This window comes from Pygoscelis adeliae, unplaced genomic scaffold (assembly GCF_000699105.1).
Source record: "Pygoscelis adeliae isolate BGI_AS28 unplaced genomic scaffold, ASM69910v1 Scaffold10, whole genome shotgun sequence".
In the NCBI taxonomy this organism is placed as follows: domain Eukaryota; kingdom Metazoa; phylum Chordata; class Aves; order Sphenisciformes; family Spheniscidae; genus Pygoscelis; species Pygoscelis adeliae.
In genome coordinates, this window is record NW_008824053.1 from 4,604,136 (window position 1) to 4,614,311 (window position 10,176).

The following is a 10,176-nucleotide window of genomic DNA, read 5'->3' on the forward strand; positions in this document are numbered from 1 at the left end:
CAGCAGCTCGGCCCCGGAGGGCTCTCCCCCCCCAGATATTCCGTAGATGAAACAAGGAGAAACCGTCGCTGGAGCCAAGGAGCGGGGCCGTCGGCTGCGCGCTCTGACGGAACTGCCAAATCCACCGAAACTCGCTCGAAATGTCACTGCGAAAAGCGCGGCTGGGGTACGAGGGACAGCCGCGCCTCGGGTGCCTGCCGGAGGTCCTCGCAGGCGAGTGCTTTGCCTACTCTGGTCACGTACTCGATGGATGGCACTTACCTTATTTACGTGTCAAAGGAAGCGTATAGGTACGCGGCTGTGTGGATGCGCGTTAGTATTGTTCAAGACTGTACATTCTTTCACTGCTGCTTCACTGTTACCCAGTTAAAGGTGATTTTGTAAACGTATTACAGTTTTAGGTATTACATGCTATTACTGTGACTAGTTCTTAAAAAAGATACAAATCTTGAGCTCCAGCCCCAAAATCTATAATTTTAAAAATTTACCTTACTCTACTAGAGATAACGGCTAGAAGAGGAAGCTGGATCATCATTACTAACTCTGTTCCAAGGGAGCCAGTTTGGTACCGAGATCTCAGCCACCCAAGGCTGACATTAAAAGCTGAACCATCTTACGCCTGTCCATTAGCTGCAAATTGCTACGTGCGGAAGGCGAGGAGTCAGTGTCGCGCGGGGCGACGGATGCTGGGATAAGAAGAAAGGCTCCAGTCAGCACCTACCTTGTATTAACCTACTGATACGCAGGGTAAAGGGTAATTTACAATCAGAATGGTTCACGTAATCCAAAATTGTAAGGAAAAGCACAACTCTATTAAGCAATTGATTTTACATGTTATAAAAACGCAAGTTATGAAAAATTAGTTTATTAGTTGTGGGAGATAACGAAACGCGGGCAGAGTAGCTGCTGACTACAAGAAAAGTAGGATTGAGCTTGCATGTCAAATCCTGACAAGTCCTGATCCGACTCGGTGCACAGCCTGCTCACCTTTACTCCTCGATCTAAACCCCTTGGCTTCTCAGACTAGAGGGTACAGGCAGGTTCGAGACTTGTAGAAGCTCCGTGAGAGCCACAACTAATAACGTAGGCCTGTGTGCAACTGCCTGCCTTTTTTTGGAGGGGAGGATTTTGCCAAATTTTACTTGAATTTGATGAAGACCAAAATTTCTTCTTGGTCCAGCTGAGTTTGGAGGATTAGAACTTAACTTCCAAGAAATTTTTTTTTGCCTCTGTCCAGCAGCGCAAGTAGAAGCTGGTACAAAGACACCGTGCATCTGTTAACTCTAAGATATGTAATTTAATGAGCTGTTTAAAAAAACCCAAATTGGATAACCATGTATACGGACAGAATATATATCATTTTTCACTGTGCACGAAACACAGCTTGTAGACAATTTTTGTCTGTAACATACCAAATGCTTTCTCCTACTTGTTCTAAATTCAGGCTTACAAATATAGACACTGATGTTGAATCCTAGTCCCACTGAAGGCAGTGGCAGAGTTAATGCTGGTTTCAACCAGTTCAAAATTTTTCTTTTTTTTTAAAAATCAAATAAAAACCTTAAGCAGCAGAAAGGAACGTTATAAAGAATTGCCCATTACTGCATTTTCATGCATTTAAAAGTTTAAATAAGACACAAAACCATTACCTGAATTTACTTTTTACTACTAAAGATAACATCTTCAAGTTGCTGTAAAAAGCTGCCTAGCTTCCTCTTACTCATAACAGAAAAGAAACACCAGCAACCCGCATCAGCTGACAACGCTGGATCGTGCTGTTCACGCTCCCTGCTCATTGTCTCAAAGTGAGCCCTACAGACTTAAGGTCGGGAGCTTTATCAGGCTGCTGGGGAAAAAGGTGCTGGGCTGTTTAAGGCTCCTTCCTTCTCCTGGGCAAGGAGAGAAGGAACAACATCAGAAGCTGATGATTCAGTTAAGACACCAACCTCCGCAGACTCCAGTAGGATTATATGAATCATGACTACCAAGCCTGAGCCTTCTGTTCATGCTCAGATTACTCATACCACCGACCCCAGGATTAGCATATAACTAATTTTTTTTATGCATCAGACTTTGTGCTAATAACCCTTTTCGTAGGGAAGAAGACTTCACAGCTTCTCCGTATCAGACTAGCTGCAGCAGGATTTTCCCTGGAGTGCACCTCAGTAAACCAGTGACCCGGTTAGATAAGTTAGAAAGTTTGGCAGGAGCAAAGCAACCAATGTTGTTGTTTATATCACAAGTCATCAAATTCCTTAATAAACTAGTAATCGGAATGAACTGGTAGAAAACATCCCCAAAGAGAAATTGGAAAACCAAGGTTAGAAATCCTGGAGTTAACCACAAGCTTCCACTTACCTCTAAAGAAAGGTTGATGGAAGCCAGTGACGGGTTAGACACAGCATTCACAAAATGACAGTAGCCATCTAGAATATAAGAAGGATCAGAGATGGAATCATCATGTGCCTTATTATAAAGCAGGTATTTGGCCAAGTTATGCCATATTTCTTGTACAAACCGCAGAGCTAATTTTTTCACAAGAATAGAACTATTTTTAGTTTATACATCACTAACTACCTAGGTAGTTTTATGTCAAGCTTCTAAATTATACAAACCTTTTGCCTGTGGAGTTTAGCTATGTCATCTTCAGATATTAAATACGGATCCAGCATCACAGCTGGGAAGAAGATAGTGCTGGGGACCTAGCAGTTCTGAGGGGCTTTTGCACGATGAAATCGCTGCACGCCCTTCTGCACACCCTGGCTCAGCGTTTCTGGGCATCTCCACCTGCGCTACCTTAGCTGTCCTGTTTGCCAAGGAAGCAGCAGAATTCCTCTTTTATTGAGGAACGCTTTCTTTGTAGTCCAGGATCACGCTGTCTACATACGTGCGGCAAACCTGTTTGCACAAGGCAAATACCATCCACACATTTCCCAGCATTTTGCAGAAGAAAGCTTAGAATCTTCCATATATCTCATATGAATAAGAAAATTTGAGAACCCCAACAATTATTGTTTTCCTTATATTTTGATTTTCTCATTTTCTGCTCTAAATTGTTGTTCTAACGGGTGCCAAGCCAAACCAACCCCAGGGCAGATTGTCTTACGAGCTTTGACAATGTGCTTTGCCCTCCATGATGTGCCATCTGCCTGCTAATCTTTTGAAAGTTCAACTAATCCTGTGTCTCTGAGAGACAAAAGAGGACAACTTGGCACATCTCTGACTCTGCCTCTGGCCTGACCATCTCATAGTTGATAGTAAAAAATTTAACATATTCCATTTATTAGTGACAGAGGAACTTTTTAAAGCTTTTAACTATCTTAACCTTCATTTACATGTAGATACAATCTACTAGCGTAGACACAAGTATAAAAATTACACGTTAGTGCAGCTGTTTTCACAAATGGTCAAGGTAACTTAATGGTGTAACGGAACTTAGTACACATTTTAACTGCTAGGTAACTAACAATACTCAGTCTGTTTAAGCAGCTTTTTGTTTGCAGGCCGTATCCGCACAACTGGTATTCCTGCTCGCTTGAGCGCGGCGACAGCTTTGCGCAAACACGATCGTTGTAGGCTTGCTACTCACTTATGTTTGGAGACCATCTCCCTTCCCTCTGAACTCGGGCTTCTGTCTGGAGGTAGGAACTGATTATCCTCTTTAACTGGCTTGTAGGTTGCAAATGAAGGGTTTATCAGATTAGCGTTAGCAGCACTGACATTGTGACTTTAAGTCACCATGACAATAGAGAGTCATGGAAGCTGGAATTAGTTTTTGAAGGGGCAAGAGTACCAGTTCATACTGTTAGCAATGCACATATGGTTATATAGAACGGACAAAACAGAGAATAAATTCTTGCCCTTCCCTCCTGTCACCTATTTCCAAAGCAAGAGATCTTGAGCTTGCACTAACCCAGTCAGAAAGTATGTCCAGATGACGGCAAGGTAGGGAGTCCTGAATGTGAACTGTAACATTTTATTGCAGGAGAAATAGCTATTAAAGATGTATAAACTACAAATGAAGGCAGGCCTAAATCACTTTTGTTGTGGATGTGAAACAAGACATCCTAACAGCACCACTTCACATTACGACCCAACTTTCACCCCAAATCCCCTTCCTAGCCAAGTACTCAAATCTCCCGAACAGCATACACTTGAGCCTGCATCCAGGCAAGGCTCGTGTAAAGAGGACTTCCCTAGACGTTTCAAGGGGTGATACCCCGATCTGAGCATTTGTCAACATACACTGTTTCTGCTGTTGAATGAAGTACTACCGTTCCAGCAACGGCAGAAGTAGAAGACACAGAGGAGTATTTTATTGCAGAATAGGTATTTTGGAACTAGCACTTGCTCATCAGCCTGCGACCTGAAAGTCCAGGCTACCATTTTCAGGCATGCTTTAGCTGTCATTTATGACTTTAGATGCAATTTATTTCCTTTGTCTGAAAATTCAGTTATTTATAGAAAGTCTTGTCCGCTTAGCTTACTTAGTTGGGTGGTCAGTGGCAGACCCTCACCACAACGCTGGCAGCGTTACCTTCACTTCCAACTTTGATCCAGGAACTCAACAGACCGGAGGTCTCAGCAGGGAGAGAGAGTTTTGAGGGGGAGGTTCAGCTAGATCAGTGGTCTCCAAAGTGGAGTGTGGGAAGAAAATATTTAATACAAGGGTTTTTTTTTAATTACAAAAATAATAAAATAAACATAACTAAGCAAAATTAAATAAACTATTTAAAATATTTAATTTCTATTTTTGTGTATTTTTTATAATGTACATAACATATTAGTACGGTAGAACATGTATATAATTTGTAAATGAATAAATATACATGTCTTGGGGGTGCATCCTTAAAATTTTTGCTGATGGGGTGCATGATGACAAAGGTTTGGAGACCACTGAACTAGAATATCTCTAGGGGCCCCCTTCCACCCAACATTTCTGTAATACACATTGTGTTTTGGTATTATTTCTATAAAACAATGTTTTATTAGTCCTGTACTTAATTTGAGATAGCTATATATAATCAACAAGACTGTAGGGTTTTTACACTCTAGTTTCTACTTCAGACAAGTATCCCAACATTAATAAAATATTGCATTAATCAGAAAGCCTTTCAAACTGGAGCCAGAAGTGGAATGTTTTACATAATTTCTTTCTGTGAAGAACCAGAGCCATTTGGCAAACATGCTTGCACCCTTATCCAAATGTTATGTTAACATAAAGTACATTAAACAGAAGATCAACATGTCTGGGCCTTAAAAGACATGCAAGCATACAGGATTTGCTGTTGAAATTACAGAGTTCCAGGAAATGTTTTTTTACGATTACAAATAACGTTACGCACCCTTCAGAAATTATCACTATTATAGAGGTCTTTTGTCACAGCCCAGATTCTGTGCAAGCGTGTCATAGTAAAGTGATTGTTTTAATAGCAATCACAGAATTGATAAGACCTTGCTTTAAAGTAGTTTCTATAGGTGCATATTTAGTATACTATGACTTAATACAGTCAAACAGAAGAATTTGGCTATGCTCAGTATAACAGATTCTCAAGTGTTTCTGAAAAAAATTGATTTTTAAAAAATGAGAAAAAAAATCAAGAAGCTGATATTTTCTCATATATATATACACACACAACATATAAAACTAATCAAAAGAACAACTACGTTCCACTGTGTAGCAGACTAGATAACATATATTGCAAACAAGCACCAAAAAGATCTTGTGATGCTTCAAATATCCATGAACAAGCTTTTAATATCAAGCATTTTAGAGGAGCTCATGTGCTCTTTAAAGTGGTCTTAACATTTAAGCTTGTAACTAGTACATTTTCAAAGTTGTACAGTTTGTAGTAATGTTGAAGTTAAGTTCTATATTAACTACAGCTTTCACTCAAGATATTCTTCAAAAGATGCCATAATATCACTCTGCAGATTCATATCAATTGTACAAGCCATCTGCAAGAAAGCAAATTAGTGTATTTTCAGAGCAGTCAGACATTAATTAGTAATATGCAGGTCAAATATTTAATAAAGATTTAAGAAAAAACTACAAAGCTTCTTCCCAAAAAGTGTATGCTTCCTCTGCTATTACAGGTTTGAGTGTGCATGTTGTTGAAGTCCTCCCTGAAAAGAGCTGAACAGGATGAAAGCTTTAGTAGACCTTATCTGATTCTAGCATAATCGCGCGCTGCAGTTCTTACATTCCGTTGTACGATATTATGAATTAAAAAAAAAAGTTTAATCAAAAAAAAAAAGGCAATTAAAAAACATTCATTACCTACACCAATAAAACCAGTAAGTTAGTTTTAAAAAGGCTCAGTTTTGATATTTCAGACCAGAACAGTATGACTGGCAGTGTTGTTGACATGGAGTATGTTAAAGAGGATAGACATAGACAGCTTGCAAGCCTTGAGGTTTGAAGTTACTCAAAGGGCAGGGACTCCACTTTAAAATTTGATTCTACCATGCAATTATTTTAAGCTTATGGGAATAATAGGACCAAGCAGATAGTTTTTCATATTCCACCACCTGAAGACCTACTTTGAGTTCTCTTTTCTGGACTAATTCTTCAGGTAGCATAGTTTTGTTGCTTTCAATCATTCGGGCCCTAACATTTTTTATCCTCCACTAAAGTTGAAACAAAATCAGCTGGCAAGAGTCAGCAACTTACTGCTTCTCTCCTCCTGCGTTCTTGTTCCATTTTTCTAGCCAAGTTACGGTCTTGAACAAGAGTATGTTGTTGAACTTTGGGCAGTTGTTTGCTCTTCTGCTGGTTTTGGGGCTCACAGTCTGTCACTGCAATGGCATCCGATGCTGTGCCTTCATGGCCCCTTTAAAGAAAGCAGAAGAGATCGGTATAGGATAAAAGTTGTTTCTTCTTTTTCTTCGTAACAAGCCTTTGCAACTGAAGAGAATTCTGCAAATAACTTAAATCAGCGCATAGCACAAACTGTGGTTATGTTTTACATGTTGATTCATAGTAATTTCCCTTCGCAAGAGGGATGTGCACGCAATTGTTGGGCTGTAGTACGACGAGGTTTCTGTGTTCCATTTCCAATCTATATGCACACAGGATTTATATACGTTACACAAAGCTTACATGCACTTCCTTTGAAACAGACATACACACTTAAATTTCTGTTACTTTCGTGGCCCGTGATGTTTTGCTTCTACCTTCTTCCTCTTCAACTAGTTATTCGAGTTAGATTTCACTAACTTCAGGCAAGCAACTGTAATGTCTTATTCCATAGAGCTACAAGAGTTACGTGCCCAGTTTCCTCCTCGTGGAAACCTGTAGTAGCTGAAGGTGCCTGGACTGTTCACTATACGTTCTGAACAAGGAGCGTACTCTTGAAGTCTCTCAAACGCTCTGTTTATTAAAATAATACACTCCAAACAAGTGACTATTCTCATACAGCTGTGACGGGCAGGAGCAGGAGAATTTAGGAACTGGCTCAAACTTATCTTCCACAGGGTCAAACAGACAAGCAAAAAAAAAAAATCAAGACTACTGAAGAAGGAAGTACTACAGAAAGCGGAGTTTCAAAAAGGTGGCAAACAGCAATCTAAGATATTACTGCAATGCAGTAATTAGTAGGCAGTCACTTATCCCACTCAGCCTAATAATAGACCTCAGACTGGGATACATATGTGGGCACTCACTAAAACAGTGGCTGCAAACAACTAGGGAAGAATACTACAGCAGTAGCTTATTGAATATGTTTCTCTACGGCAATGCAAAGAATTCTGCTCTCTGAAGTGGTGCACACTGGAACTCCTTTAGCTATGTTAGCACCAAGTTCTTGAAGACTAGATTATCCTGCTTCCCCTTAGGATAGCAATAAGATGGGGATTTTCCTGGCTACGGATATAGGAAAGTAAGATGCTGAGGACAGGCATGAATTCTGGTCACGACTAGAGGAATTGAGTGCCCCAGGGGACCAAAGCAAAAAACAAAAAAAAAAAAAAAAAAAAAAAGGAGGGGGGAAGGAGTACTTGAGAAGTTTCTTTGACTGCGGAAAGGATACTGATTTGCAAGGGAAAAAGCCACTTTGTGCATTTTGGATGTGCAGTTGTGTTTAGAGCGGTACAGCTCCCCCCCTTCATCTGACGCATGGCAATTATCTAATCCAAACCACTTGTTCCTGAATAACTAAGCCACCCAGTACCATACTAGCAAAAAATAGAACAATATTTAAACACGTTGTTACAAACCTCTCTCTTTCTCGAGGAAGGTTTTGCAGTTCCCTCTCAGCTTGCACCAGAGGCCTTTTTAACTCCTGCGCTTGCCCACTCCTCTTCTTTAATGCTGCTTTCCTGAACTGTTTGAAGCTCTCAGCAGATGTTTTTATTGGAGCTGGAAGCATCATCGTTTTACATAAGCTTACCCAGGAATCTATATTCTTAAATCCTGTATCCTGAAGTTATTAGAAAAAGGAAAACATGGAAGAGGCAAAAAATACTCTGTGACTACTAATCATCCATTACCTGCTTAGTTCTTACGTTAGCACAGTGTTGTTTTGACTGGGCCTGTTTGGGAATATCTACAACAAAATATCCTTACTTTAGCAGAATACTAGTGCAAATACAGCAGTCTAAGCAGACTTCGATATGTTTTCTCATCAACGTTGAGATTCTTTAGCAATACGCTAAAAATTATTAGCGTTTGTAGCTGTTCTTACCCGATCCTTTATGTCCACCTCTCCGTTTTTTAATTCCAGAAAACATGAATTCACAAGACTAAGCTTATGCAAGGTCCATGGACAATATTTTAATACAGAGAACATCCATCTCATTTCTCTATGTAATCCTTAGATAACAATAGTTTTGTATTAGGCTTGTAGGCTTTGTTTATTTTAAATACTCGTGTTTTCTCCCCCCCCACCCCCCCATGGCATTTTCTTCGCAGCATAAAACAGCGTAAAACAAGTATTCTTAAGTAGTACTGCTTCTAGTAGAAGGTCACGTGTTTATGAAGGAAATACTGAATTCAATTAAAAAAAAAAAGTTAGTTAATAGCTTTCTGAAAGCTAAGAGCCTGAAGAAAAATCCTAGGAATATTTTAATTCAACAGACTACATACGAACTTTTTAGGTCCAGAGGCTGACATGATCAGTTATTTAGACTAGTAATTTTGATTTGATGTTTTCAAATAGCTGATTACCACAGAATAATTTAAATAATAGATAAGACAATTCCTCTGTTCCTCCATTTAAGATAACCTATTGTATGCTAGGAAATATTTTGCTTAAATTTCATAAAAACCTTCAGATTATTTCCCAATTATAATAATGTCATCAAAAGTGTATCATCCTGTTTCAGAACAGATTTTTCAATAGTACCCAAGGCTATATTCTACACTACTCTTACTTTTGTTACCGGATCAGCAAGAGAAATCACACTAATAGCTTGAATACTAGAACTAGATCAAGGAACGCTAATAATTTAAATATTAAAACTAGATGAGATAAGCCATATTTTTTAATGACAATATAGATGTGTTATTTTTAACTTAATCTTACATCATTTACCTTCTGAAATGATCACACCCCATAGATTTGTTTGTTTGTTTTTAGCACTAGAAATGAGATAAATCTGTATAGGTTATAACAATTCCCAAGACCTATCAGACACTAAACATTTGAATCATAAAAGATTTTCAGAGAAGATCCCAGGACAGGGAATTATCGATCCTAGTAAGCATACTCAAGCTCTTCTCCTCAAATAAGACTTGAGCAACACTTACCTTTATTGGAAGAATTTTGGATTTTGGCTCTGGCATGTTTTTACCATTAGGTTTATCGTTAGGTGTAGAACGACCTGATGGAAGAATAAAAAAAGATTTTTCACTCATATTGATTTTATGCGCTATGTTTCCTCAAATTTAAGTGACAAAAATCTAGTCATTCTAGAAACTGATTTAAGAATTTACACTGCAATTTATTATTATTATTAGGTTCAGAATGACAGAAACGCTCCCAAACATTTCCTAAGCTTAAGCTGAACTGAACCACTTCTCTCCAGTTTGAGGCAGGGAAAGGAATAGTTAATCTCAACTATAGATGGGAAATTAACTCCTGGTTAATTCTAGGAGAGGTCCCAGCAGAATGCCCAAAAAGTTTGGTCAGAAAGTCTCAACACAGCACCTTGCCAGCTCCTCACCTCCTGTCCCCT

General features: G+C 39.1%; 2 protein-coding genes across 2 annotated transcripts in view; both read right to left on the reverse strand.

Moving 5' to 3' along the window:
- The window catches only part of EPHX4 (epoxide hydrolase 4), a 20,709-nt gene extending 17,779 nt beyond the window's left edge, over positions 1 to 2,930 (reverse strand). The window contains exons 1-2 of the mRNA XM_009333878.1: positions 2,888 to 2,930; positions 2,359 to 2,426 (exon numbers count right to left, since the gene is read on the reverse strand). Of these exons, the coding sequence (XP_009332153.1) occupies positions 2,359 to 2,426; positions 2,888 to 2,930 (111 nt within the window). The remainder of the gene's footprint in view (positions 1 to 2,358; positions 2,427 to 2,887) is intronic.
- Positions 2,931 to 5,889: 2,959 nt separating this feature from the next.
- The window catches only part of BRDT (bromodomain, testis-specific), a 24,159-nt gene continuing 19,872 nt past the window's right edge, over positions 5,890 to 10,176 (reverse strand). The window contains exons 14-17 of the mRNA XM_009333879.1: positions 9,749 to 9,822; positions 8,272 to 8,420; positions 6,674 to 6,833; positions 5,890 to 5,958 (exon numbers count right to left, since the gene is read on the reverse strand). Of these exons, the coding sequence (XP_009332154.1) occupies positions 5,890 to 5,958; positions 6,674 to 6,833; positions 8,272 to 8,420; positions 9,749 to 9,822 (452 nt within the window). The remainder of the gene's footprint in view (positions 5,959 to 6,673; positions 6,834 to 8,271; positions 8,421 to 9,748; positions 9,823 to 10,176) is intronic.